The sequence below is a fragment of the Ambystoma mexicanum genome, chromosome 11, assembly GCF_040938575.1.
Source record: "Ambystoma mexicanum isolate Mex_15411 chromosome 11, UKY_AmexF1_1, whole genome shotgun sequence".
Classification (NCBI taxonomy): Eukaryota; Metazoa; Chordata; class Amphibia; order Caudata; family Ambystomatidae; genus Ambystoma; species Ambystoma mexicanum.
In genome coordinates, this window is record NC_090934.1 from 1472477287 (window position 1) to 1472503612 (window position 26326).

A 26326-nucleotide genomic window follows, 5' to 3' on the forward strand; every position below is an offset into this window, starting at 1 on the left:
ACAACATATTCAGGGCCCTAGAAGAACAGGGATATAGATAGGGGTACTTTTGGGGGAACCTGAGCAGCCCGGGCAACACCCACTCAGGTTTGGCAGCACGTGTCCAGGAGTCAATGCCAAAGGGACCCAGAGACTTGCCAAGCAAAGCAAGGCATCAGCCACCCTGCCCAAAAGCACACCTGTTTTGTATAAGTTAGGTTTTTGTGTAATTTTGGTGACTAAGAAATAAATGCCTACGGCCAATATTTTGTCTACAACAAACGAACTGTATTCTTTTCCAGGATAGGAGGTAGGAATCAGGAGCCTGGGAAGGCCCACACTACTCAGCCTAGGAGAAAGTGCTTTGTGCAGCATTTCGGGCACAGCCTGTGGTGGGCTCCCAGGCTCGGCCCTACCCATGAAATCTGGGGCTCCCCCACTTCTCGCCAATGGTGAGGTGCTATGGGAAGCCAGCGGGTCCAGAGCTCCGCAGCAGAGTTGATGCCTTGCCAAAGAAGACACGTTTAGGGAAGACGTATATCTGTGTGTGTGTGTGTGGTTGTCCAATTAAAACGTTATTGCCTTGTATTTTTGTGCACTTCTCTGATTGGGATGCGCCAGCTTAAGTCCCGACCCGCTCCCTGGAACAGAGTCCCATGTTGCCTTCCGCCCTTTCTAGCTCCTTTCCGAAGCCGCCAGGGCCTCTAGGAACGGGACCGCGTTTGCAGGACATGGTCACGTGACGAGAAAGGGGTTTTCAGATGGTCCCGAGTCTATGGATTCGGGCACTGGGACCGCGTGATAGGGCCGGCACCAGGGCGCGCGCACCGCACGGGGAGGCGGGGCCTCGGCCAGAGGGGGCGGGGCCTCGGCCAGAGGGGGCGGGGCAGCCAGAGACCCGGTCACCCCAGACATTCCCCGTGGGAGGCGGGCGTCGCGGAGAGCCCAGAGCACCGGCAACAATCCCCGAAGAGGCAGGAGCCCAGCATTCCACCCTGCAGAGCCTAGCGCCTTGAGCTCCCCGAGACGCTGCGCCGCCATGGAGTACCTGCTCACCGTGAAGCTGGGCTGCCTCTTCGGGCTCCTGCTGCTGACTCTTTTCTTCGGGCTGGTCCCATCCAAGTTACCGTTCCTACGGGACACAGCGGGCACAGGTGAGAGCAGAGGGGGCGGCAGCTAGGCGCTAGCACGGGGGCACGCGGGGTGAGGGGAGGGCACCTAGATCCGGGGCGCCAAGGGCCCGAGTTTAAGCTGCTTCCAGGAGGGAGGACATGAAACGTGTGCGAGGCTCGTGCTGGACATCATGAAATGTTTACTTTCTGGGCCAGGCACGTTATTGTAGCCACTCTGTGCACTTTACATGTTTTCTAGCCATGTAAACGGAAGTGTTGTTAAGTGCTTTTTATGTCCAGCGCCGGTGTGACCGCACCCGGCCCCAAGGCGTCTCGCTTATCAAGTGTTGCTTTATCCACCCCAAGGGAGGGGGCGAGGGGGTGGGGCGGCCACAACCACATTATGTTCTTTCTAGTGACAAGTTAAAGGCACTTTGCAGCCACCCCTTTCACAAATCCCGCCATGCGAGCTTTCGCTTTCAACCCACTTTTATTGTTAATTTCAAAGACTTCAGATGAACAGAAAGTGTTGTGAAAGAAAGCACACCCCTGCCTGGCACCCTCGCTGCTCTCTGATAAGAAAGCACACCCCTGCCTGGCACCATCGCTGCTCTCTGGTGTGAAAGAAAGCACACCCCTGCCAGGCACCCTCGCTGCTCTCTGGTGTGAAAGAAAGCACACCCCTGCCAGGCACCCTCGCTGCTCTCTGGTGTGAAAGAAAGCACACCCCTGCCAGGCACCCTCGCTGCTCTCTGGTGTGAAAGAAAGCACACCCCTGCCAGGCACCCTCGCTGCTCTCTGGTGTGAAAGAAAGCACACCCCTGCCAGGCACCCTCGCTGCTCTCTGGTGTGAAAGAAAGCACACCCCTGCCAGGCACCCTCGCTGCTCTCTGGTGTGAAAGAAAGCACACCCCTGCCTGGCACCCTCGCTGCTCTCTGGTAGGGAAGCACACCCCTGCCAGGCACCCTCGCTGCTCTCTGGTAAGGAAGCACACCCCTGCCAGGCACCCTCGCTGCTCTCTGGTAAGAAAGCACACCCCTGCCTGGCACCCTCGCTGCTCTCTGGTAAGAAAGCACACCCCTGCCTGGCACCCTCGCTGCTCTCTGGTAAGAAAGCACACTCCTGCCAGGCACCCTCGCTGCTCTCTGATAAGAAAGCACACTCCTGCCAGGCACCCTCGCTGCTCTCTGATAAGAAAGCACACCCCTGCATGGCACCCTCAATGCATAAGAAAGCACACCGCTGCATGGCACCCTTGCTGCTCTCTGATAAGAAAGCACATCCTTGCCTGGCACCCTCGCTGCTCAGTGATAAGAAAGCACACCTCTGCCAGGCACCCTCGCTGCTCTCTGGTGTGAAAGAAAGCACACCCCTGCCAGGCACCATCGCTGCTCTCTGATAAGAAAGCACACCCCTGCCAGGCACCCTCGCTGCTCTCTGGTGTGAAAGAAAGCACACCCCTGCATGGCACCCTCGCTGCTTTCTGATAAGAAACCACACCCCTGCCTGGCACCCTCGCTGCTCTCTGGTGTGAAAGAAAGCACACCTCTGCCAGGCACCCTCGCTGCTCTCTGGTGTGAAAGAAAGCACACCCCTGCCAGGCACCATCGCTGCTCTCTGATAAGAAAGCACACCCCTGCCAGGCACCCTCGCTGCTCTCTGATAAGAAAGCACACCCCTGCCAGGCACCCTCGCTGCTCTCTGATAAGAAAGCACACCCCTGCCAGGCACCCTCGCTGCTTTCTGGTGTGAAAGAAAGCACACCCCTGCCTGGCACCCTCGCTGCTCTCTGATAAGAAAGCTCACCCCTGCCTGGCACCCTCGCTGCTCTCTGATAAGAAAGCACACCCCTGCATGGCACCCTCGCTGCTCTCTGATCTCCCACAGGTGCCTGTCATGCCACCTTCAGGCACACCCACTTTGTGCAGATGATCCTGGCATGATCCTATGCGCAGAGTCCAGCCTTTTTCCCCAGTCTGGCACCCTGAAGGGATGGCGATGCCATGGGCCTGGCAGAGGGGGTTTAACCTGCATTGGCAGCCTGGATGCAGCGAAGCAAAAGCCTCAGACGACCTACGGGTTCCATGCATCGATAGAAGCGACTGGGAAAAGGAATTCAGTGGAAAATATCCCACCGGGGTACTGCTACCCGTCCTTGCTCCCCGATGCCAGACTCGACAGAGAAGAGAAGGCGGCACATGGGCGGGACCAAACCCACCACAGATGTCCAGCCCACAACATACCCAGGTGACTGAATTGTGACACATAATTCAAAAGACCTGCCCAACACTCTTGTTGCCCACACACCAACCACCCACGAAGCCAGCACCATCTCCATTGTAAAGGTCGTAGAGCCACTCAAAACAGGACTTAGACTTTTTCCGAAGAACTCCACACTTACCGGAGACTACCCAGACAACTGTTGCCCCATCATGCATGTGCCCTTCAGTGATCGAAACGACTGACGCCATCCAGCTGTGCGAGAAGACCATGCAGCCACAATCTCCTACCATAATACCAGCTGGTCTTCCAGCCGCACGGCGGGACAGGCACAACCACTCCTTCCACGTCCTGGACAATGGGAGCCCATTCCCATCCTATTCAACCTGTCTCTCCTTCAGTAAGACTCACCCTGACGCCCTCTTCCATAACCTCTGTGCCCCAGGGGCTTCGTGAGAGCTCTCCACCCGAAGGACCACAAGAGCTGGTAGAGCCACATAGTAACCTTCTGAGCTCCACAGGCCTCCATCTTGTCCAGGCTCATATTCAACCTCTATGTGGAACCTCTGGGGGAACTCGCCAACACGGACATCAAGATACACCATTATCTCAACCTCCTCTCCACACAAGCACTGTCTACCCCTCTTCCAAACCAGTGTGTCCACCTCCTGCCTGGTGCTCAACCCAACAGACCCACCCTGCGCTTAGCGGATATAAGATCCCGCCTACTGCACGTTCTCTAAGCTTTAGCTGTGACTGCGATCTTGCATATTGCTAAGAGGACCAACACGGCATGGGGCCAGCGTTCACTGCTCTTCAGCCCCTAGGCTTCCGAACAGACTTCCAGCCACTGACTATATCCCACCTGGACGGTGTTACCATCCTACTCTTAGAGGTACCAGAGGCACATTGGCCCCTCACCCCTTGAAAGCGAGACGGCACGCGTCATCACAGTGCTAAGAACACTCCACCACATAACCCGCAGCTTCCCTGCCATCTCTTCAAGCTTGCATCGTGTTCAAAGCTATCACAGTTACCTGCCAGTCTGGAGAACTCCAGGCACCACCTGACTAAATGCAAATGACTGCAAGGGGCGAAAAAAGGAGCAACGCTGCCTTTCCTGCTACGCGTCCTGTCTCTGGAATACATTTCCCATGCCGATCAGTTTGGCAAACTCCACCGTATACTTCAGTAGGGCTTGAATACCCTACACATCAAAGGAAAAAACCCTACTGCTCGCTCCACCATACCCTAGAACTCCCCTCCGCAGCTCCGCTACGCATCTCTGCTACCCCCGTGCCCCACCTTAAACCCCACAGGTGAAACACTTCTGTATCTTGCACCGTTATTTCCAAGCTGGGTTTGCACTTTATAAATCGTTTGCAGTGGCTACAATCGGCACTTCGCTTTAGCCGTTGACTGTGTACCACAATGTTATGGTACTTGGGGAATTTCTAAGTGGGAAGCCGCCAGCAATCTGCCCTTTTAGTGCCCTGTGCTGCTCCAGGGTCCATGGAACCGCTGAAATGGCGTTCTGATATCTGTGTTTTGCATTTTTGATTAATTGATAGTTTATTATGCGCGTATACACAAGTGTTTCAAAGTACAACCATGCATGGGAGGGGAAGACATAGGGAACACAAGACAAACTATCTAAACCAGGCGTGGTACATTCAGATTATGCAGGTGGACCGAAACAGGAAGTGCGTGGAGGGGGAGGGGGGCAATAGGGAACAAGTGCGTCCAGTCCCGTCAGAACACGGGTTAAGTGCAGAGGGATACCACTCTCATAGGTCGTAACCGAAGTGCAGTAGAACTACGGCAAGTGCAAGGCCCGGGGGCAAGTGCAGGACACTGGGGAGGAAGCTTGGAACCTGTGAGGCTCTGAAGATGCACCAGGCAGCCAGTCGGGGAAACTGAGCAGAAGTAGAGGAGAGAGAGAGAGGGAGAGGGAGACAGAGCAGAAAGAGGTGGTTAGCAGGGGAGGGGAGAGAGAAGGAAGTGGCAAAGAGGAAACTCTTGAGTTTCTGGAATTTAAGGAGATCCAGCTCAAGGCAGAGAGAGGCTGTCCAGAGGGAGGCACCTGCAGTGGATAAAGGTTGCCCTCCACCACCAAGTCTTTGCTTGGAGAAGCGGCTCACCCGCAGAGAGTTGGTGGAAGACTAGCGGATGTCTCGGGAAGGAGAGTATTTAGGAAGAGAGCGTTGCAGATAGAACAGGCCGAGGCCCCAGAAAGCCTTGTGGACAATCCAAAGGGTCTTGAACTTAATCCTTGCAGCCACGTGGAGCCAGTGAATGGATTTCAGCGCCGGAGAGATGAGGTCCCTCGGCTTGAGGCCAAGAACAAGTCTTGCCGTTCTGTTCTGGATGAGTTGAAGAGGACGGAGGGTAGAAGAGGGCAGGTTGAGAAAGGGGCTGTTGCAGTAGTCCAGCCTAGAGAGGAGCAGGGCTCTTGAGACAGTGGGCCTCTGGGGGAAAGTGAGGAAAGGTAGAATACCTCTGAGAAGGTGCAGTTGGAAGTGGGGCTTTTGAGATGACCGTGATGTGAGACGAGAAGGAGTGAGTGGAGTCGAAGAAGACCTCTAGATTTTTTGACTTTTTGACTTTTTGTTTAAGTTAACCTAGTGCTTCATGAAGAAACAATGCACCAGTGAAAGTAGGGCTGGCAGAGCAGTCTAATTTCTAGAAGCTTCACTAGGCTGTGGAATGCAGAAGGAGCCGCAAGTACTGATTTCAACCGCAGCCGGTACATTAAGGCACAAGCGGTTTCAATCTATGCAATCGCTTACTTATGTGCAGTGGGAAACGGTGGATAGGATTATGGAGTAGTGAGGGCGGCTCACCCTGGACCGCTATGTAGCGTTGCAGGTCTACTGGTTATAGGTCACCATATGCAGGTACATGTATCGGCGCTGGTCTGGTGTGGCGTATATAAGGTCCCCATGATTACCACGTTGCATGTAGGCAGATTCTATGTGTGGGTCGCACTGTGCTGTGCAGGGCTACACCTGTGGCTTGCATTAATGGACTTTGCAATGTAAAAATTGCTAAAAAAACAAAAAGTGAGTAGGTGCGCTCATACCCAGGGCTCAAGGCGAGGCAGCGCTGGAGTGGACCAGCATGCTTCTTTCAGAGGAAGGCCGCTGTCCGCACAGTGTGTTTGAGGAATCCAATTGTTGCCTGCCTTCAGTTGACTTAATGCGTTGGGCTCGCTACCACGATCATCAGGATTAGGGGCGGCACACGTGACCACATGGTGGTGGTTCCATGTGAAAATGTAGTCGGCAAAAAGTTGCTTCCAAACTTGTAGTCCTTCAATACAAGCAATACAAAGTGTAAACATGTTTCCAGTAATAAGGTCCCCCAAAAAAGCTGTTTTTTAAATACGCAAACGTTGTAAACCTCCACAATCACCTTGACTCCATTCCTAAACCTTCCCCTGAGTCTAATTACAACCCTTATCGTACCTGGAACTCTCACAGAACACTAACGCATCAGCGCGTGCAAGCATTTTATTTGCATATTACGGAATGTAAAATAACTAGAAAATGAGCAGTAAACCCTTCTCCAGCTCGCCACAAATTACACAGCCCTTGACCTGACCCAGACCCTTGCTCTAATCCTGACCTTAGCTTTACCCTAAGGGCAAACTCTGACGCTCCCCCCTAACGCTTCCTTTGCTCTAACCACTAGGTCTATCCTAATCCCGGTCCCATGCCAACATCGCCAAACCTCCCTAACCTTCATTCCTCTTCCTTTAGCACTTCTCCATACCCTGACACTTAATCCCAACATATTTACTCTAACCCTCACCCCTATCCTTACCGTAACTCCTGTCCTCATCTTAACCCTATCCTAACTTTAAAGCCCACTATTACCCTAGCAGTGCTTCCTTTTTGCTTGGCAACTTTTTCACTGCAGAGGTATTTTCACCACGACTTTCTCACTGGCTACATGTTTACTGCATACCCTGTTGGTCTGCCCACAACACTGGCGAATTTTTTTAATTCGGATTTAAGTTTGCAGGAGAATTCTTGAGTACAGCGTTTTGGGTATAAAAGGTTGGAACTTTTTATATATGTGGCCAGCAGCATTCTTTGGGTAATTTTGTGTGTGTTTGGTTATTCTTGTGCAATTTCTTGGCAAAGGCCAATGAAATGAAAAGTGCATATTTCCCTTTTACTTCCTGTGACGTTGTGCACATTACGTATAATGAGTCGCACCATCCTTTGGGGACATGTGCTGGGGAAATCCCCCTGCATGCGTTCTCCGCAGCCATTCCTGCATTTTTCTAACTTCCACGTTACAAACCAAAGTTGGGATTTTGTTTTATATGCTTTGCTTAAGTCTTATTTTTTGTATTCTTTCAAGGGGGAGGTGTAGAGGTATGCAATAGGCCATGAGGGTATTGGCCATGAGAGGATTATTTTCAAGGGCAAAGTGGGGATATCATGTCCCAACCCAATGAAGCCATGACAACACCCTGGAGGTTCTCTTCTCGTGTGACCCATCCTTATATAGCCGCTGCCAGCAGGGTCAGGTAGCGTCTGCCGTCTTCTGGCCAAAGGGTTGGAGGTCACCGCCGGGAGATCAGTGATGACTCCATTGGGTTCATCACAGTACCTTGGGCACTGCATGAGAAAACTATACATTGTTAGTTATTGGTTATTTATAACACGCTTAATACCCAGAGGTTTCTAAGTGCGGATCCGGGGATCGAACCTGTGTTGCTCTCTGTCGTCTTGCTCCCAAGGCGAGCACGTTGCCCCTGAGCTATCCTCCCGGGACTAAACCGTGTCAAAATACAACTGTAATAAAACTGGGGCATGTTTTCAAAATTGATTAGTGTTGTATGTGAGTGACACACGCCGTAGGTATGCCTGGTTGGAAATGCCATAAACGTTTGATGGATGGAGCAATGGTGTCGAATATTGTTCTGCTAACCTCAATAGAGTACCTTTGTGGCCGGATACTTCTGTGTGGGTTTGTGATTAGTGGCAATGGTAAGGAACGCAGGCGGACCATGGCAAAAGGGGGAGAATAACCCCGTCGATCAAGTTAACTTGCCCTCTTGTCTGTGCACGTGGACTAATCTGTGAGCTGCATTTACGCCCCTAGGGGTATTGCATCGTACCCTGGCCACATCTAGGGGTTTGGTAGCGATAGGATGATCTCCTGCTGGGCTCCCATAGACATCCAATATTCAATGGAATTGGTTCTGGTCTGTCTTAGCCTCGCATACAAAATCCGCCCCCTCTCACTGCACCAAGAGTACCGCTTTACTGTATTAAACCCCACACACAATCCTGTTATAAAGTGCTTCACGGCTCTTGAGCTAGGTTTCCGCTATAAGCAATAAAAATCGAAGGGTCCCTGTAAACTTGCTGGGTATGGACACATGTGCTTGTGAACATGTTCAGGCCATCCTCATGTCCGCTTGAAGACTCTCTGACGTTATGAGAACCCTTCCTCTCCAAGGTTTTCTTTTTTAAAAATTCGGATAGAAGCGCCTTGATTGTGGAATAAATACTGAGCTTATTGTAATTTCAATGCCAGTGAAATTTAAATTGTGGTGCGCGCTGCGATTTCGACGCCTGGTGCAGCAGTTCACACCGGACTTCTCTAATTTGTGGCAGCGTAACTGGGCTCAAGTCGAGAGTACAGGCAGGTCCCCCCCACTTTTTTCACAGAGTGCACCTTGGTATGCTAATTTCTGGTGATGCCACATTCAATTGGTATGTTGATGACACCCCACTTTTTATTTTTTAGTACTGACCCCTGAGTGTAAGACGGTTTGCATGTGGGGGGGGGAGTGGGGGTCTGTTTCTGTAGTGGTGAATATGGTTTAAATAGCAATGGTGTGGCAGGGTGCCGAGAGCCCGGTAAGTGGTTAAGAGTAAATTAAAACCTTCCAGCCATGGGCCGAAAATTCAAGATGTAAGTTACTAGCAAGCCATAAAAACACAACTGCCACCTTAATTCTATACATATACACAGCACACAATGTCTTACTCGCCATGGGCCAAATATCACTGGCTAGTGGCATCCTGCTTCCACCCGTCGCTTTTTTGGCTATAGTTCATCTGTTGGGGGCGGAGCCAAAGGACCTAGAAGCCGTTTTCCCCCCTGCCTGTTTACCGGTCGTGTCTGTCGCGTTAAGGCCCAGGATGCACCTGGGTGCAGTTGGCTCGTTGAGTGTTTTTGGTGCTGTTGCATCTGAGCGCTGGTAGGGGACTGCACTTATTAATGGTTCTCTTTCACTCACTCTTGTCTCCTCATTGGTGCAGAGGCCCATCGGATGTGCCTGAGTTTCATCAGCTGTGTCGCGGGAGGGGTGTTCTTGGCTGCCTGCCTTTTGGACATCATTCCGGACTTTCTCACGGATATCCGGGAGGAGCTACAGAACCATCAGATACAGGTGTGTACGTTTTCTTTGTTTATTCAAGCCTCTCATTGGTGTTTCTCTCGCCTCCGTTTTTCTGTTATTTCCGGCAGTGTATTTGTGATACGCAAGTCATTCTGTTATCACGCCTGTTATTGACCGTAGCAGCTACTACTGATGGGAGTTGTAGGCTGAATCACCTGGAGGGAGAGCCATGTGTGCAGGAGGAAGAAGAGGCAGTTTGTTACATTTTGAAAAGGTTCATAGGAACCGCTAAGTTCTTAAGTACTGTGACGAATCGAGAGTATTTGTCCTTTCGCCCCAAGGAGAGCCACCCCCTTTGAGACTAGGGAGGGGAATCCGGCTCTGTAAGACCCCCACCTATGGGTCTGGGCAACAGTGACCTCACTGGGAGTGACTTCCCCCTTAGAGACGAGGACTCTCAGTCCTTTGCACTCCAGCTCATCTGCATATAGGCGACTCTGCCTTCCATAATGCACAATGCGCCCTCCTACTGTTTGGCTTCAAGCAATGTTGGGTCAAGCACGACGCCTAGAGAAAAATGCAATGCCTCGTCAAGACCGGACTGGTATGAAAGAAGGATGAGTTGAGTAGGTAACGTTGCACAGGGAAAGCCACCTGGCCTAGCTACGCCTTGGTGGCACAGATCAGGGTGGAGCTGCGGAAAGCCAAGAACGCCAGGCTGAGAGCCCAGGAACCCAGGCAAACCAGACAACGGGAAAGCCATTGCAAGGCCAGAGCTCGGAGTACCATCTGATGTGGTGGTGTGACCACAGAAGCACCATGGTGGGCCTAGCACCTGTCTATGCCAAAACCAGTGCAAGTGGGAGCATAGAAAGCTCCCACCGGCCGGTGTTTGCCGAGCGAGTCAACCTAGATGGCAAGAAAGTGAAAGATGCAAAGGCAGCAGTGTAAGCGAATAGCTCAAGGGCCGTGATGAGTGCCGCCCCATCTAGAATACTAGACCCATAAACAAGTGGGGGGAGCTATGAGAGCTCATGAAGAAAACCTTGTAAACCAAAAAGAGATCATCTTGAGGGACCAGTTTCTATAGAGTGACATTTTCATATTGGAGATATACGTGGAATACGAAAACCCTGAGATGAAGCCGCAAGATTCATGGCCGGGTCGCGCCACTTGTGTATAGGCGCGTTGTAAAGGCCTTATCGTATCATAAAATAGACGGCCAAAGGGAAGCAACCGGAGCAAGCGCCTTTTTTTGGATAGATTTAGGTTTGGACTCTGGGCATTTTGATTTGGTCTTCCTGGCACCTTTTTAGTTATGTAGCGAACACCCTTTAGCAATAGGGCAGGGTGGGCCTTTTCTTTATCAGTTTCACAGAAATGTCCAAAATACGTCCGACTCATCCTTTCGACACACCCCAGTACCTTCTGATCTCTGCTTCTTTTTGCCTCTATTGACGCGTCGTGCATGATGGAACTATGACCCATCAAAGAGATCGGGCAAAACATGTTTTGCAAGTTCTTTTGCCAAGAAAATCCAGAGGTATCTCTGCCAACGACATGTATAGGGTGTGCAGGGTATGTATAGGGTGTGCAGGGTATGTATATGGTGTGCAGGGTACTTATATGGTGTGCAGGGTATGTATAGGGTGTGCAGGGTATGCATAGGGTGTGCAGGGTATGCATAGGGTGTGCAGGGTACTTATATGGTGTGCAGGGTATGTATAGGGTGTGCAGGGTATGTATAGGGTGTGCAGGGTATGTATAGGGTGTGCAAGGTATGTATAGGGTGTGCAGGGTATCTAGTCAGTTCATCTAAACCCATTCCATCGAACTTTTTCCATCTATAAAATGTCTATTCAATGCATGTTTTTGGGGGGGTGAAGGTTTAATTTTGTTCAGGTGTATTTTAAAGGGTAAATAACAGGGGTTCCCCCTCCCCCCCCTCCCCCAAAAAGAAAAAAATGCATTAGATGGATGTTTTTTAGATGGAAAGATTTCGATGGAATGGCATTAGATGCAATGGTTTTAGGTGAAATGAGCATAAACTGGTGTGCAGAGCGCGAAAGGAGAGTTTTTCTAGTTTCGTCGCAGTCAGGAGGTTAATGTATCGCAAAAGATCAGTGTGTTCTGTCGTAATTTACTGATGGGGGCAGATCTGGTCTGGATTTGTGTTTATTTTGTGGGCCTTTCATTACTCCAGAGATCTGTGGATTGTCCACTACATGCGTTAGTGAACGCCGGCGCATAGATAGTGCTTAAAAAAATGCGGATGTGTTCCCGTTTGCTCTGTCTATTCTTGTTTGCAGTTCTTGACAGTCTCCAGTGTCACAACAGGATTTCCATTAGAAGTGCGGTGGCTGAAAACGTAGCACAATCTCCCTTTGGCGACCATCTAGAGCTAAACCTGTATTAAGAGTTGCTGCGTCTATAAAGCGGCCTGTGTTGGGAGAGACGCTTTGAGACATTCCTTTGTTTGCATGGGCGTCTCTTCCAATCAAACGTGGAAAGCACATTTGAGGCAGTGCATGTCCCAGAGACTGAGGGAAAGGAGAAATGGGGTCCTGTGGTAGGTCACCCCATCCTGAGGGAGAGCTGGCATTGAATTCACCGTCTCGGGGGCATCAGAGGTGGCAGGGCCTGCTGCCTTTGCCTCCCCAACCCCTCCCTATTCTTTTTTTTTTGGTTGGTAACGAAAAACAGACCGCACAGGCTGTTCATGGGCACTCGTGTGCCCATGCTTTGGGAGGTCCTGGTGGGTTTCTCTGCAACAAACCTAAATTGATTTGCATTCTACTTATCCGGTGGGCACCAGGACGGCTCATTCTGATCCAACCGATTCCCAGTCACGAGGGGTTCCCCAAGGTTCCATTCTCTCATCAAATAACTTCGATATAGGCATGGAAACTTTAGGAACTCTCCTAAATGATCCCAACAGAACCAGTCATCAGTACCGTGGCGACACTCGGCTGTACCAGTGGCCCCCAGGACTTTGCTTGCCTCTGGATGTCTGGCTACTATAGCAACATGGATGTGAAACACTTACCTTAAACAGAACACAAAGGCATTTGTCCACATCGGTCCTTCCACCAAACAACAACTTGTGCAACAATGGCTGGATGGCATGTGCCTTGAAGGATTTGCCACTCAGCTGTCAAATCAGCCCAATCCCTAGGCTTCGTTGTTGACAGTAGCCTTTCCTTCCAAAAGCACATGGCCAAAAGGGCGCAAACCGCATGGCTATAGCTCCACACACTCTGCAAAATGAAACCTTTTGTTTCCCCAAATTCCATACTGTGGCTAAGCCCTCATTTTCTCACACATGTCGTCCTTACTGGCCTTCCAGCCATACACCTGGACCCCGTCAAAGCAGCACACCACGCTGCAACCTGCCCTATTACAGGTGTCCGCAAGTTGGACCATATCTCTCCAACACTGCACACTCTTCACTGGCTTCTCTCCCTCCCACTCCCTGGATCGTGATCAAAACTGTATGTTTCACCTACGAAGCAGATTCAAGGAACACCAACATACTTGGCTCTTGCACCTCTGACGAATTGTGAGATGATGTCCATTCTCCTCAGAGGAGAGCCCTTCTTTCTGAGGCTAGGGAGGTGAGGCTGCTCACCGATTGTCCCCCTCCCCCCCCCTCTATGGGTGGTAAAATGTAGGAGGACCTCACAGGGAGATACTCCCCATCTGGGGATAGGGACTCCTGTTCCATACAGGGACTGCCTGACTTTTCCTCAAACCACCAAGGTCCATGGTCCACCCCTCTTTTATCAGAACATACCAATATCATGTATTATGATGTTCGTACTTGTATTCCAATAGAATGTAATCAAATCCAGGCTGTGAGCAGACAGAGTCACTCTTCAAAATCTCATCAGATTACTGAGAGGAGGAAGCATTGAGGAGTCATAAAGCTTACTGCGGTACTGAGAAGAGGAAGAAGCCCCAAGGAGACATAAGTCAGACCTTGACAATCCGACGAGGAGGAGGCAACAATCCAGTATAAAAACTAGATAGGAAGCTGGAAACCCCAGGAAGTTCGAACCAGGGAAGAGCAGTCACAGCAGCAGGTCACCGAGAAGGTGGAAAAGCTGACCAGAGAAGCAGCTGGAGTGGGAGTGGCTGTGGCATGACCTCATCGAGGCGGACCTGGTGGTTCCACAGCAATGCAGAGACTGACGGCTCTCGTGGCAGCTTGGCGGAGTGGTGAAAGGCAACAATCGCTAACCAGCACCCTAGGAAGAACCAGAGATGGGGCGGCCTCCACGAGAAGGTAACGATGGGCCACCACGAGACCCGCTAGGGCATTAGGTGTATAAGGTTGCATTGTGAGTGATCCCCCTCGTCTCAATACTCCAAAAAAGGAGTCCATCGTCTAGTGCATCATTGGGGAATGTATCCCCCGTGTCCCACCAAAACTACTGAAGGAAAAGGTTGAGTTGTGCATCGGGGGGGGCGGAGGGGGAGTCGTCCCATTAGTATCACTAACACTATTGGCACCAAAGGCTGGATGCAGAGCCTGGGAAGTAATCACCCTCGTCCCAGTGCATTCACCAAGGCTGATAACGGAGAAACCGCACACGCCAAAGGAGTGGAAAGGGAACTTCCTTTCAAGTGGAAAGAACTGGAGGAAAGAGCTGCAGATCTCCAAAGAGGAGAGCTCTGTTTACTTTGCATCAGGAGGAGCCAGCCGTCGTCCTGATAGGATCCTGGTTTGACTGAAATCAACGTACGAGAGGATTTTGTTTCTTTTGAGGAGACAGCCTCTTGGTTTATTGGAACTGTTGACGCTACAGGCTTTTCGCATTAAGAGGAGGGAGTCTTCCTCTTGGGTTTGGAGAGATTGCTTTGAAGAAGAGACGATAATTTGTTTAGCCTTAGGACTATGTTTATAGTGATGAGGACAGAGTAGGAGTTTGGGACAGAGGTCAGACTTTTGAGTTATCCTGACGATGAGCCCAGCCCGTTTTAGTTCTTGGGTAGGGTCATCCCGACAGAGTAAGGTTAGTTGGGTGTTCTTTGAATATCACCAATAAACTTCATAGAAATGCCAACTCTGTGTTCGACTCTTCTATCAACCTCCCAGACACCTCTTGTAACAAAACTATGAAACGGTTGGAGTCAAAGCCCGCCTGCAAAAAAGACCTGCCACCAGTCCTTCTCCTGCAATGGCCCGACCATCTGGAACTCTATCCAAGTAGAGGCTGAAAATGCCCCCAACTTTCTGCAGGTCCTCAAAACACTAACAATGTGGCTCTTTCAACATTACCTGCCAGATCAATACAAATCCATCTTCCTCCAATAACGGTACTGCCTTATTGTATAAGATGCAAAGTCCCAACTCTGACACAATCCTGCCGTAAAGTGCTCCGCTGCTCTTCAGTTAGGTTTGCGCTATAAGCAAAAAATGAATGCGAGACTGCTCCTTTTGTCCTGTGGCTGTTTCAGCATTTGTTAGCAGGAGACACTGGGAGTGGGCAAGGGACATACAGATTATTTCTGCTGCTCTAATTCCAGTGTACAGGCCCAGATCCTGCAGACTCGTACCCTTGGCTTGCCCCGCCTCCCACTCCCGCGATGATTAGCTGAACTCCTCAGGGTCATGGACTTTAGGGGAAAAACTGTGCCTGATTTCTGGGTCAAATGCCTGATTGCAATCGAATTAGAAGGCCCTACTGGGCACAGCGGCCTCTGCAAGGCAAGGTGAAGCCTGATGCTACCCCCCCGCCCCCCAGCTCCCCCCTGTGCATCTTGAATAAGAAGAAAAGGGTTGCTGACTTCCATCCCGGTATCCTACTGGAAGGTTAAAGCTATCCCCTAGCCACAGGGTAGGTATTTGCAGCAAAGGTAGATGGCAGTGAGGGGTCTTGGGGGGCCTTGGGGGGTTGTGGGAGGGAGATTAGGCGTGTGTGTATATATTAAGGTGATGGTGGTTTGCCCCTGAATTTTGCGATGAAAAGTGTACAGAGATTGAGCAAACTGGCCTTGAGCACATTTTCTGAAGCAAACATCGTAGAACCCGTATAGAGTAGAGTAGTTCTACTGAGCCCAGTATAGTAGCGGCCAGACCAGTCTTCCCACCGATGGCACACTGCAACAACTAATGGACCCCTGTATTGCACGCGAAGGAACCCAAAGCCGGACCATGCTCATTGTATTTCTCCTAAGCTTAATGTTACTTTTTGGTAGCAACCTCAGCTGTTGGAATGAGACACCTTCTGGGTGAGTTTTAGGCTGCCTTCTACTTCTGTCACTCAAACATTGTGTGTATTTTTTTTTTTTGTATCCCCAGGCTTGCTGGTCTGAAGCTTCATGTCTCTAATGAATGCTAAGATGTTTGTGTTATTTGCTTTAGAGATTAGCCTGGGGGATTGCTGCATGACCCTGGGTGCCCTTCATTTTTGGGTGTGACCGCAAGAAGTTCTACTTAATTATCATACTTCACCGATTGGTCAGGGGTGTGGCTCAAGGCATTTCTAACACATTTTGTCAACATGATACAATCTTAATGGTGTATGTTTTTTGAGTTTTACAAACTCGCTGTGACCTTGTTGAAGGCTGGATTTTTGCTAATGTTATGTTTCGCTAGATTGTATGTGCAATGTATCCCTTTTTCCGGAAGAAGTCCGCTTTGGTTTGTGACAGAAGTGTGAGTGCACGCTGGAAACCGGCTACGGGCTTTAGGGTGTTGATGTCACTTTCCAATAATAATGCGTCGATTTCATTTTTCTTCATTTCTCTTTCTAGACAGACTTCCCCCTCCCAGAATTCATCATCGCCTTGGGCTTCTTACTGGTCTTAATCATTGAGCGCATTGTCCTGGAATGCAACAAACCTGCCTCACTGGAGACCACACCGCTGCTTTCTGGCAGCAGCCGGCCGCACCTTCTCGGCCATAAGCACGCCAACGATGCAGAGGACCTGGAGAAAGCGGGCCATCACTTCCACATCGACTTTAACGCGCACTCCTCGTTCCGCTGCCTGGTCCTCATCCTGTCGCTGTCCCTGCATTCTGTGTTTGAGGGTCTGGCCATCGGCCTGCAGAGCACGCAGTCTGAGGTGCTGCAGATCGCCGTGGCCATCCTGGTCCACAAGAGCATCATCGCGGTCAGCCTGTCCCTCCTTCTGATGCAGAGTGGTTTGAGGCCCTGCTGGTTCCGGCTCTCCATTGTTATCTTTGCAGTCATGTCCCCCATGGGTATCGGGCTGGGGATTGCGGTGATGCAGGACCAGGGTGCCTGGAGTGGGATGCTGCAGTGCGTGCTCGAGGGTCTGGCTGCTGGAACCTTCGTATACATCACATTCCTGGAGATTCTGCCCCATGAACTAAATTCATCCAAGTGGCGCTTGCCGAAACTCTTCTTCATATTGACGGGCTTCTCCCTCATGGCAGGGTTGAGGTTTTTAGGCTGAACTGTGTGTGTGTCCCCAGCACACTTTGCACATTTTATGAACGCCTACATGCTATTTGGTTTGTCATCCATTTTGGTTCAGGGAATCAAGGACTGGCAAATTACCCAGCAAATAACAATTCAGAGCTCCGTAGACTGGGACAGCGGTGGCCCGTGTTCCCAGTTACTGCTCTACCTTTACAGTTGTGATTTAATTGTGTGATTTGAACTGACGTCGAGTGCAGTGAAACTGAAGATTTGGGCGCCTACGTTGTTCTGTGTAGGAGTTGACATGCTACCAAGTTTGGGTCGTTTTATACCCACTGTTTTCATACTGTCATTTTCTTGGTGCCACTTGTTCTTCTGTTCCCTTAATATGTTTTATATATTGTGATTTTATGTCAATTCCCATTGTTAGAAAAGTGTTTTTAAAAATACACTGCAGCGCGATGCCCTGTTGCCAGTGTGAGTTTAGGGGCCAGAATTTCAGGCCCTTGGGCTATAGTTTATGTTCTATCTGCTTTGCTTGGCCTGTGCAGAATGGTTGTTCTAGAGTAAGGCTGTGCAGCTCCTACATGTAAGAATAGTTTTGAGGGGGTGCAGCCTATGCCCCTCCAGAAGCCCTGGACTATGACGCCTGTGATCTCTAGCCATTGGCTGTGGAGCAGAGGCCTGGTGGCGTCTAGCGAGCCAAGGGTTGCAGGCTCCTGGAATAGGTTATATTTGCTATATGGCTGCATACCTTTTTAGCCTCTGAACAGTTTGTGTTGTTTTGGAAAGATGTCCACCCCCCTTCCTTATTTTTGTGAGTCATAGAAAGTGCGAGAATCGCGGCCCCACTGTATGGGAATAAGATTGCGACTGTTTCAATCAAAGTAAGATTTTACCAGGTGTGTGGTGTTGGATTTAGATTTTGACAGAACTGCTATGGGGAATATTTAGGGATACAGTGTGGGGGGGGGTGCGGAGGGGGTAGAGGAGGGGAGGCGTGAAAATCCTACTGTTGGGCACTATAAGGTGAGGTTTAAAAATGGAGGCTTCCAGTCATGAAACTCTAAAATAATATAGAGCCAGGATCTTGTAGGTTTTTCTCTCCCCACGTGTTGTCCACTTTACCCACATGCTTGAACCTGTTGCCTTCACAGTGCCTTATGTAACTAATGCCATTGCTCTCGAGGCCGGTGTGTGTTTGAGGAGAGCATCTGTGTTGCAGTGGGTTTCTTTCGAGCAGTATTGGCATCGCAATTAATTGAGGATCGACAGCACTAGTAATTAAAGTAGTCGTGCTGCAAGGTCCCGCCATTGCGGACTCCATGGTGATCCGCTCTCTCAGGGTTGCACTGAGTGTTGGGGATCCGGTCTCTCGGGTTGCACTGAGTGTTGGGGATCCGGTCTCTCGGGTTGCACTGAGTGTTGGGGATCCGCTCTCTCGGGTTGCACTGAGTGTTGGGGATCCGCTCTCTCGGGTTGCACTGAGTGTTGGGGATCCGCTCTCTCGGGTTGCACTGAGTGTTGGGGATCCGCTCTCTCGGGTTGCACTGAGTGTTGGGGATCCGCTCTCTCGGGTTGCACTGAGTGTTGGGGATCCGGTCTCTCGGGTTGCACTGAGTGTTGGGGATCCGGTCTCTCGGGTTGCACTGAGTGTTGGGGATCTGGTCTCTTGGTTGCACTGAATGTTGGGGATCTGGTCTCTCGGTTGCACCGAATGTTGGGGATCAGGTCTCTTCAGTTGCACTGAGTGTTGGGGATCCGGTCTCTCGGGGTTGCACTAAATGTTGGGGATCCGCTCTCTCAGGGTTGCACTGAGTGTTGGGGATCCGGTCTCTCAGGGTTGCACTGAATGTTGGGGATCTGGTCTCTCAGTTGCACCGAATGTTGGGGATCAGGTCTCTTCAGTTGCACTGAGTGTTGGGGATCCGGTCTCTCGGGTTGCACTGAGTGTTGGGGATCCGGTCTCTCGGGTTGCACTGAGTGTTGGGGATCAGGTCTCTCGGGTTGCACTGAGTGTTGGGGATCCGGTCTCTCGGGTTGCACTGAGTGTTGGGGATCCACTCTCTCGGGTTGCACTGAATGTTGGGGATCCGCTCTCTTGGTTGCACTGAGTGTTGGGGATCCGGTCTCTCGGGTTGCACTGAATGTTGGGGATCCGGTCTCTCGGGTTGCACTGAATGTTGGGGATCCGCTCTCTTGGTTGCACTGAATGTTGGTGATCAGGTCTCTTCAGTTGCACTGAGTGTTGGGGATCCGGTCTCTCGGGTTGCACTGAGTGTTGGGGATCCGGTGTCTCAGGGTTGCACTGAATGTTGCGGATCCGCTCCCTCAGGGTTGCACTGAGTGTTGGGGATCAGGTCTCTCGGGTTGCACTGAATGTTGGGGATCTGGTCTCTCGGTTGCACTGAATGTTGGGGATCAGGTCTCTTCAGTTGCACTGAGTGTTGGGGATCCGGTCTCTCAGGGTTGCACTGAATGTTGGGGATCTGGTCTCTCAGGGTTGCACTGAATGTTGGGGATCAGGTCTCTTCAGTTGCACTGAGTGTTGGGGATCCGGTCTCTCGGGTTGCACTGAGTGTTGGGGATCCGGTCTCTCAGGGTTGCACTGAGTGTTGGGGATCCGCTCTCTCAGGGTTGCACTGAGTGTTGGGGATCAGGTCTCTCGGGTTGCACTGAATGTTGGGGATCCGGTCTCTCGGGTTGCACTGAATGTTACTTGCCTTTTAGGTTGCTGTGTCTGGTGGTGAAGACGACAGACCCTACCGTGCCTTCCCTCCTAAGGTCACAAGATGCACCTGGTGACTTCATTTTGAAAGTTGTTGTTTGGTCCCATGTCTGACCACTGGATTGTGAATGGGAGCATATCCTTAACCCCCCTCCCCACCTAGCTTTCGATTTGTGGGTCGACTACTAGAGAAGGTTTTCCGTGCTGCTCCTGTTTTATGCACAACCCTTGTAAGCCCATTCAGGGTGCATTTCAATAAAAAAGAGACTTTAGATACACTGCAAAAAGAAGGGTTCAAAACCTCAACTTTGACACGTTTCTCAGTTGCCATTTGGCTGCACCAATCACACGGTGTCCTCTTAAATTCATCTCCTTGTCAGGTGTGCACGGCTCCAGGTCGGAATGGGGCGTGTCTCACCACCCGTTTAGGAAAGTTGCATGGTAAAGGAGTTTGTAGGTTAGGACAATTGTGGGCCTCATTCCTGACTGGCATGTTTTTAGGCAAGAAAAAAAATGTATGTTTAATTTGGGGGAAAAACATGTAATGCAAACATTCTTTGTAGCTTGCAATTCCTGTTGATTGGGGTGGGTGGGGGGGCATTTTCTTTTATCATGCAGGCCATTCTGACATCACCCAAAAGAGTTCTTCCTTCGTGGATGCTGCTTGTGTGCACCCAACACCTGAGCACTGGATCTGGCACACGTCTAACTCCTAATCACTGATTTACTTGTTTCCATGTGAAGCTTTGGGCTGATTTCAAAGTGAAAATGATCTGCATTTGTGCAAGGAGCAAGTAGTCACGTGGCGAACCGCGCAGGTTATTCCAGGAAGTCGGCACTTGTTGATAAAAAATGCAACTTGCAGAAAAAGACCATTACAAAAACAAAGTTATCTTCTAAGCGCGCCTGCTGTGTAAGCGGAAACTTTGTGTTTCGGGAATCAAAGATTGCTGACTGGTGTCTCAGTCAGCAATGACCCTCCCCTCCCTCCTAAAGTGGCACAGACTCTTTGTACCGCTGAAACAGTGCATCCTTGAACCAGAGGCATAGCCAGGGTAGGGCCTGAGTGGGCAAGGACTACCTAAAATCTGCAAACGCCTTCCGAGCAGCGCTGTGTAGGCATTTACATATGTTAATGTCACTGCGGTGGGCCCAACAACATGAGCTTCATTCCCCACTGTGTAGACAATCCTGGCTGCTCAGGCGGACAGAAAGGTGTTGCACGGGGAGATCTCGGCAGTCTTGTAGCTGAGACACTTGGACACGTTATATGTTGGCAATTAAACCACAGCCCCCATAAGCAGTGAGCATAATTTGCAGCTAAACAGTGTGATTTGTACTCTGGTCAGTTACTCCTGCAACGTCAATGACAAAACCAATGCCCAGACATCCTTCAGTTCTGTGTAAGTGGGTGAACCCCTCTAGCCCTCACCCCCTGATGCACCTGTGCTACTGTGCGTTGGCAATGGCGGGTTTAAAAGCTCTGGTTACGTCCATGCGGGTACACTGTAGCCAATTATTAATGATCATTACTGGTATATAGCTTTATTCTTCTTTGAACACCAGTCCTGAAAATTGTGTATCGGTCACTTTTACCTGCTAAAAATAAAAAGGGTGAGTAAAACTACTCCCAACAGGACCTTGTTCCCCTGCTTTAACCCTCACTGCTGCATAGATGTTTTTGGACCAGTCCTGCACGGAGTACCACAGGAAGAGACTATTATTATCACTGCTGCACCGGAAGTAGTAAACCTGTAGCTTTTAATGTGCACGAATATGTGTGTGCAAAGAAAAACCTTTCTGCGGTCCAGTTAAAACATATTTTTACTCACTTATAAAATACTCCCATAGGGGAGTGGGCTTAAAAGTTTAGTTGCTAAAACTCCTTTTATTCCCAACTTCAATTTAAAAAATGAGTACAATACTATTATGTGGAGCACTGTTCAAAACTGTTTAATGGGTGTTGATAGATAATGGTTAAGTTGTTCATAAGTTGAACGGCAATTTATGACTTCTACTGCCTGTTTCCTTTTTTTCTAATAGTCCTGTGAGGCTTGTCCCCCTGTATTACAAGGGGGGGTGTAAGATGTTTACATTTGCACTATTCTCCAAACCTCATACCTGCCCCACATCACGATGCAAGAGTTCAAGATCTTAGTTTTGCTTCTTCATCTGATTGCGGGAGAACTTGCTTTTAACCCACGCTTGGACAAACTATTGCCCAGCACTTTGCCTCTCTGACCTGGCAAAGGTGCTGGAACTGTGGAGGAAACTCGTTCATTAACAAAACCCCATGGTCTGGATTTGTCGTGTAACTGTTGCGGCAGGAAGTCCTGCTTTTCAGTGTTTGGTTTGATTACTCAGTGGGTTCAGCTTCGCTCCAGAGGTCTAGAAGCAACCTACAGGTCAAAGGTTGGAGCATCTGCAAGGTTGCTGTCACTGCTTTGTTTGCTGATTGTAAAAAGGCTTCCCTGCTTGCCGAAGACCCATCAACAAGCTGTGTAGGCATTCTGCAGTGTTCTTGTTGCCTCACATGCCAGTCTGCTTGCAGCACAGGTCAGAGTGCTATATTTTCTGGGTAGAAATATTCTGTTGCAGTGAGTGTTCCCTGCCAGTCTCTGTGTGGTGCAAATGGGCCACTTGCTGTCTTTTGATTGCACCCCTCTTGCCACTCATAGCAGAGATTTCCCTTGCTTCGTCCACGCTGTACAACTCTGGCAGTGCCCTTTCATGTTGGCACTTGGGCATGACCAGCATTAAACTTGGTCAAGTAATCTTTGACCTGATATTGACACAAACATGATATGTTTTTACAGGTATCCAGTGAAATTTTCGAAAACACATTTTTGAAATGCCATTTTGTCGAAACAAAATTGCTGAAAAAAAAATTCTGAATGTTTTATTTTTGTTTCGTTAGTAAAAAAAAGTGTCAATAAAAAAACTGGGTGTTGGGGGGGCGACCCCCCCATTTAAAAAATAAAAAAAACAAATTCCGCCATTTTGGTGTCGAAAAATTGCCATTTCGAAAATGTGACGTTCGAAAATGTCACTATAAACCGTTTTTACAAATTCAAACCCCTTTGTTCAGAGTGCTTAGGGTGTCTCTGTGTTAACTAGGGTGTGGGGACTTGGAACCGGTTAATGTTTGGTGGGGCAGGGTGGACTCCATTCCGTTAAGCTGCCAATGCGGGAAAGCTGTGGGTTAGATGACAGAAATCGGGAAGGGCAAAAAATCCTTTTATTGGTACAGAATCGCCAAGTCCCCTAACACCAGCTGGGGACTTCACATGATCATCTCAGAATTCGACTCCCTCTTTGGACATACCCTCCAACCCCCAAGCAGTCTGCAAAGCTCTCTGACCACTTCTACGACATAGCCGTGGAAAGAAACCACACACACTGGTCTAAATTAGTGTCGCTCCCTTGCACCCATGTCTGGGCTCTCGGGCCCTCTGGTCACCCGCCCGCTCTTCTCTACGATCCTGGGTTCCTTAAGCTACTAGCCAGCAGCCGTCCCTCGGGATCTTCTGCAGATGCCTGCATTACCAATGCTGCATTTTACCTACCTGCGACCTGATGTAGCCCCCCACACCATGAGGTGAGGCTTTTCCAGTCTGTATACGCCCACCTATTTTGTCTCTTATGCTTGCCTACGTCCCTGATGTAGCCCCCACACCATGAGGGGAGGCTTTTGCAGTCTGTGTACTCCCACCTATTTTGTCTCATGCTTGCCTACGTCCCTGATGTAGCCCCCGCACCATGAGGGGAGGCTTTTCCAGTCTGTGTACTCCCACCCATTTTGTCTCATGCTTGCCTACGTCCCTGATGTAGCCCCCTGCACCATGAGGGGAGGCTTTTCCAGTCTGTGTACTCCCACCTATTTTGTCTCATGCTTGCCTACGTCCCTGATGTAGCCCCCTGCACCATGAGGGGAGGCTTTTCCAGTCTGTGTACTCCCACCTATTTTGTCTCATGCTTGCCTACGTCCCTGCTGTAGCCCCCCCGCACCATGAGGGGAGGCTTTTCCAGTCTGTGTACTCCCACCTATTTTGTCTCATGCTTGCCTATGTCCCTGGTGTAGCCCCCGCCCCTTAAGGGGAGGCTTTTCCAGTCTGTGTACTCCCACCTATTTTGTCTCATGCTTGCCTACGTCCCTGATGTAGCCCCCTGCACCATGAGGGGAGGCTTTTCCAGTATGTGTACTCCCACCTATTTTGTCTCATGCTTGCCTACGTCCCTGATGTAGCCCCCACACCATGAGGGGAGGCTTTTCCAGTCTGTGTACTCCCACCTATTTTGTCTCATGCTTGCCTACGTCCCTGATGTAGCCCCCTGCACCATGAGGGGAGGCTTTTCCAGTATGTGTACTCCCACCTATTTTGTCTCATGCTTGCCTACGTCCCTGATGTAGCCCCCACACCATGAGGGGAGGCTTTTCCAGTCTGTGTACTCCCACCTATTTTGTCTCATGCTTGCCTACGTCCCTGATGTAGCCCCCACACCATGAGGGGAGGCTTTTCCAGTCTGCATTATGTCTGTAACCGATGTGCGTATTCTTGCACTTCACCAATGTACTCTGCATTTTCTGTAACTAGCCGCTAGAGTACACTGTGATTTTATTGCGGAAATAACAGTGACGTACAATTACAAAGTGTAATAAATATTGCCTGTAAAAATATTGAAATGTGTTTTACAGTGCAGATTGTAAAAATACCTATTTTAGCAGGTGTGTGATGGACCCCTGTACCTCCTTACCTCTTCTTCTCCTAAACTCTCCTTGTCTACCTCCCCTTTATCCCAAAGCTGTATTTTTTTTTACACCTAAAACCCATGTCTATCATTACATTTTCTTTTCTTTATTTCATTATTGTGTCTGCTTTTTGGTATTTACCCACTGTTATTTCTTGCAATATTTTTTCATCTTTGTAAATTGATTCTTTATTTCCTGCAATATTATCATTGGATACCAATGTTCAGAGGTGTTGGTTGGTGGGGGGTGGGGGGCGGGGTTTAGCCCTGGGTCCTTTGGTTGCAGCCCTGGATAGAAGCTCAGTGGCTACAGCTAATAGGCTAGCTAGCCCTGAGTACCGGCAGTCCTGACATTAGTGTAGCCCCAGATCTTTTCCAGACCTAGCAACACCTAAGTGCCTCGGGGCTTTGTGCGCTGAAATAAATGCAAACATAAATAAAAAATGCAAAAATAATTCTCTTAAAGATGATCCTTTCCTCGACCTTTGCTGGCAGCCTTGCAAGATCCATCGTTAACACGTCCCTCCCATCAGGCATGTTCCTAGCACTTTTCAAGACCTCCCACCTCAAACCCCTACTAAAAGAAAAACCTTGTTGACCATCTTCTACTGCCCATAACCCCACTTCTACTCTCCAACTGCAGACCTATTTCAAACACCCACTTCAGAGCCAAAATATTTGACTGATCAACTTCCCAGCTTTGCATCCAACCTCATTTTGGACCCTGCCCAGTCTGGCTTCGGACCCGAAATGAGGAATTGAATCATCCCAAGTCTCTATCTGGGATGATCTCAAAAGAACCTCAAACTCTGAAGGTTCTGCTACCTTTATCCTTCTCGAACTCTCAAAGGCCTTCGACACCACTGACCATCACACCCTCACAGGCAGACTCCACTCCCTCCACGCGTAAGGGATGCTGCATTGACGTGGATCTCCTTCTCCCTCTCCAGCAGGCCCCAAATAACACACATGATTCAGTTCTCCTTGACTCCTTGCTCTGTTACTCACAGAGTATCACAAGGCACCTCCCTCTCACCCCTGCTATTTAACTTCTTCCTGCCCTGCCTCCCTGCTCTCATCTGCTCACACGGCCTGTCTTGCTACAACTACGCAAATGACACCCAAATTAAATTCCTCAAGGACCCCTCCACTGAACGCGCATCTTGCCTCGCAGAAATTGACCACTTGATGATGGCTAACCAACTCCTGTTTAACCCTGGATAATCTGAAATCATGATCTGCGGGAAGAGGGCTCTCTTCCCCTAACCCACATCTTGGCTGTCCTCCCTAGGCCCTCCCCCTTCTACCTCCAACACAGTAAAAAACCTTGGATGCACCATGGACGCAGATCTGACACTATCACACCACATCAACTGTGAAAATCCTTCTATCTACATCCACACATAAGACGTATCTTCCTTTACCTAACCTCACAGTTGCCCCAATCGTGACCATCGTCCTCTCGCCTAGACTATGCCAAAACTCTATACCGGGTGCCCCTGCACCTCAATTTAGGAAACTCCAACAAGTCCAAAACACTGCAGCTAGGTTCCTTCTTTCCCTAGGCCCCATAGAGCACATCACACCCGCCCTCTGTGCCCTACACTGTCTCCTGCTTGGGCGATAATACCCTTTCATGGCTATGTGCATCCCCCAACATGCCCTGCACCACACAGGTGCCGATTATCTACAACAAAAGCTCACTCCTTACAGACCCAACAGAAACCTGAGTTCAGGCCCAGCTCTCCTCCCTGTCATCCATTTTGCCAAATCGACCAG

At 49.9% G+C, this 26326-nt stretch overlaps 1 protein-coding gene across 4 annotated transcripts; it reads left to right on the plus strand.

Annotated features, from left to right (window-relative positions):
* Positions 1-867: 867 nt before the first annotated feature.
* On the plus strand, positions 868-24476 carry LOC138504586 (zinc transporter ZIP1-like). Of its 4 annotated transcripts, none has more exons than XR_011279868.1 (4): positions 868-1133; positions 9600-9730; positions 16439-23396; positions 23481-24476. XR_011279868.1 is itself a non-coding variant. In XM_069625173.1 (3 exons), exons 1-3 carry the CDS (start codon positions 1019-1021, stop codon positions 17102-17104), a joined length of 912 nt encoding a protein of 303 aa, XP_069481274.1. In that variant the 5' UTR covers positions 868-1018; the 3' UTR covers positions 17105-24476. The 4 variants fall into 4 exon arrangements, 1 of the variants encoding a protein (XP_069481274.1); XR_011279867.1 differs by having other exon boundaries at positions 16439-19207; positions 19372-24476; XR_011279866.1 differs by having other exon boundaries at positions 16439-18844; positions 18979-24476.
* The last annotated feature ends 1850 nt before the right edge of the window (positions 24477-26326 follow it).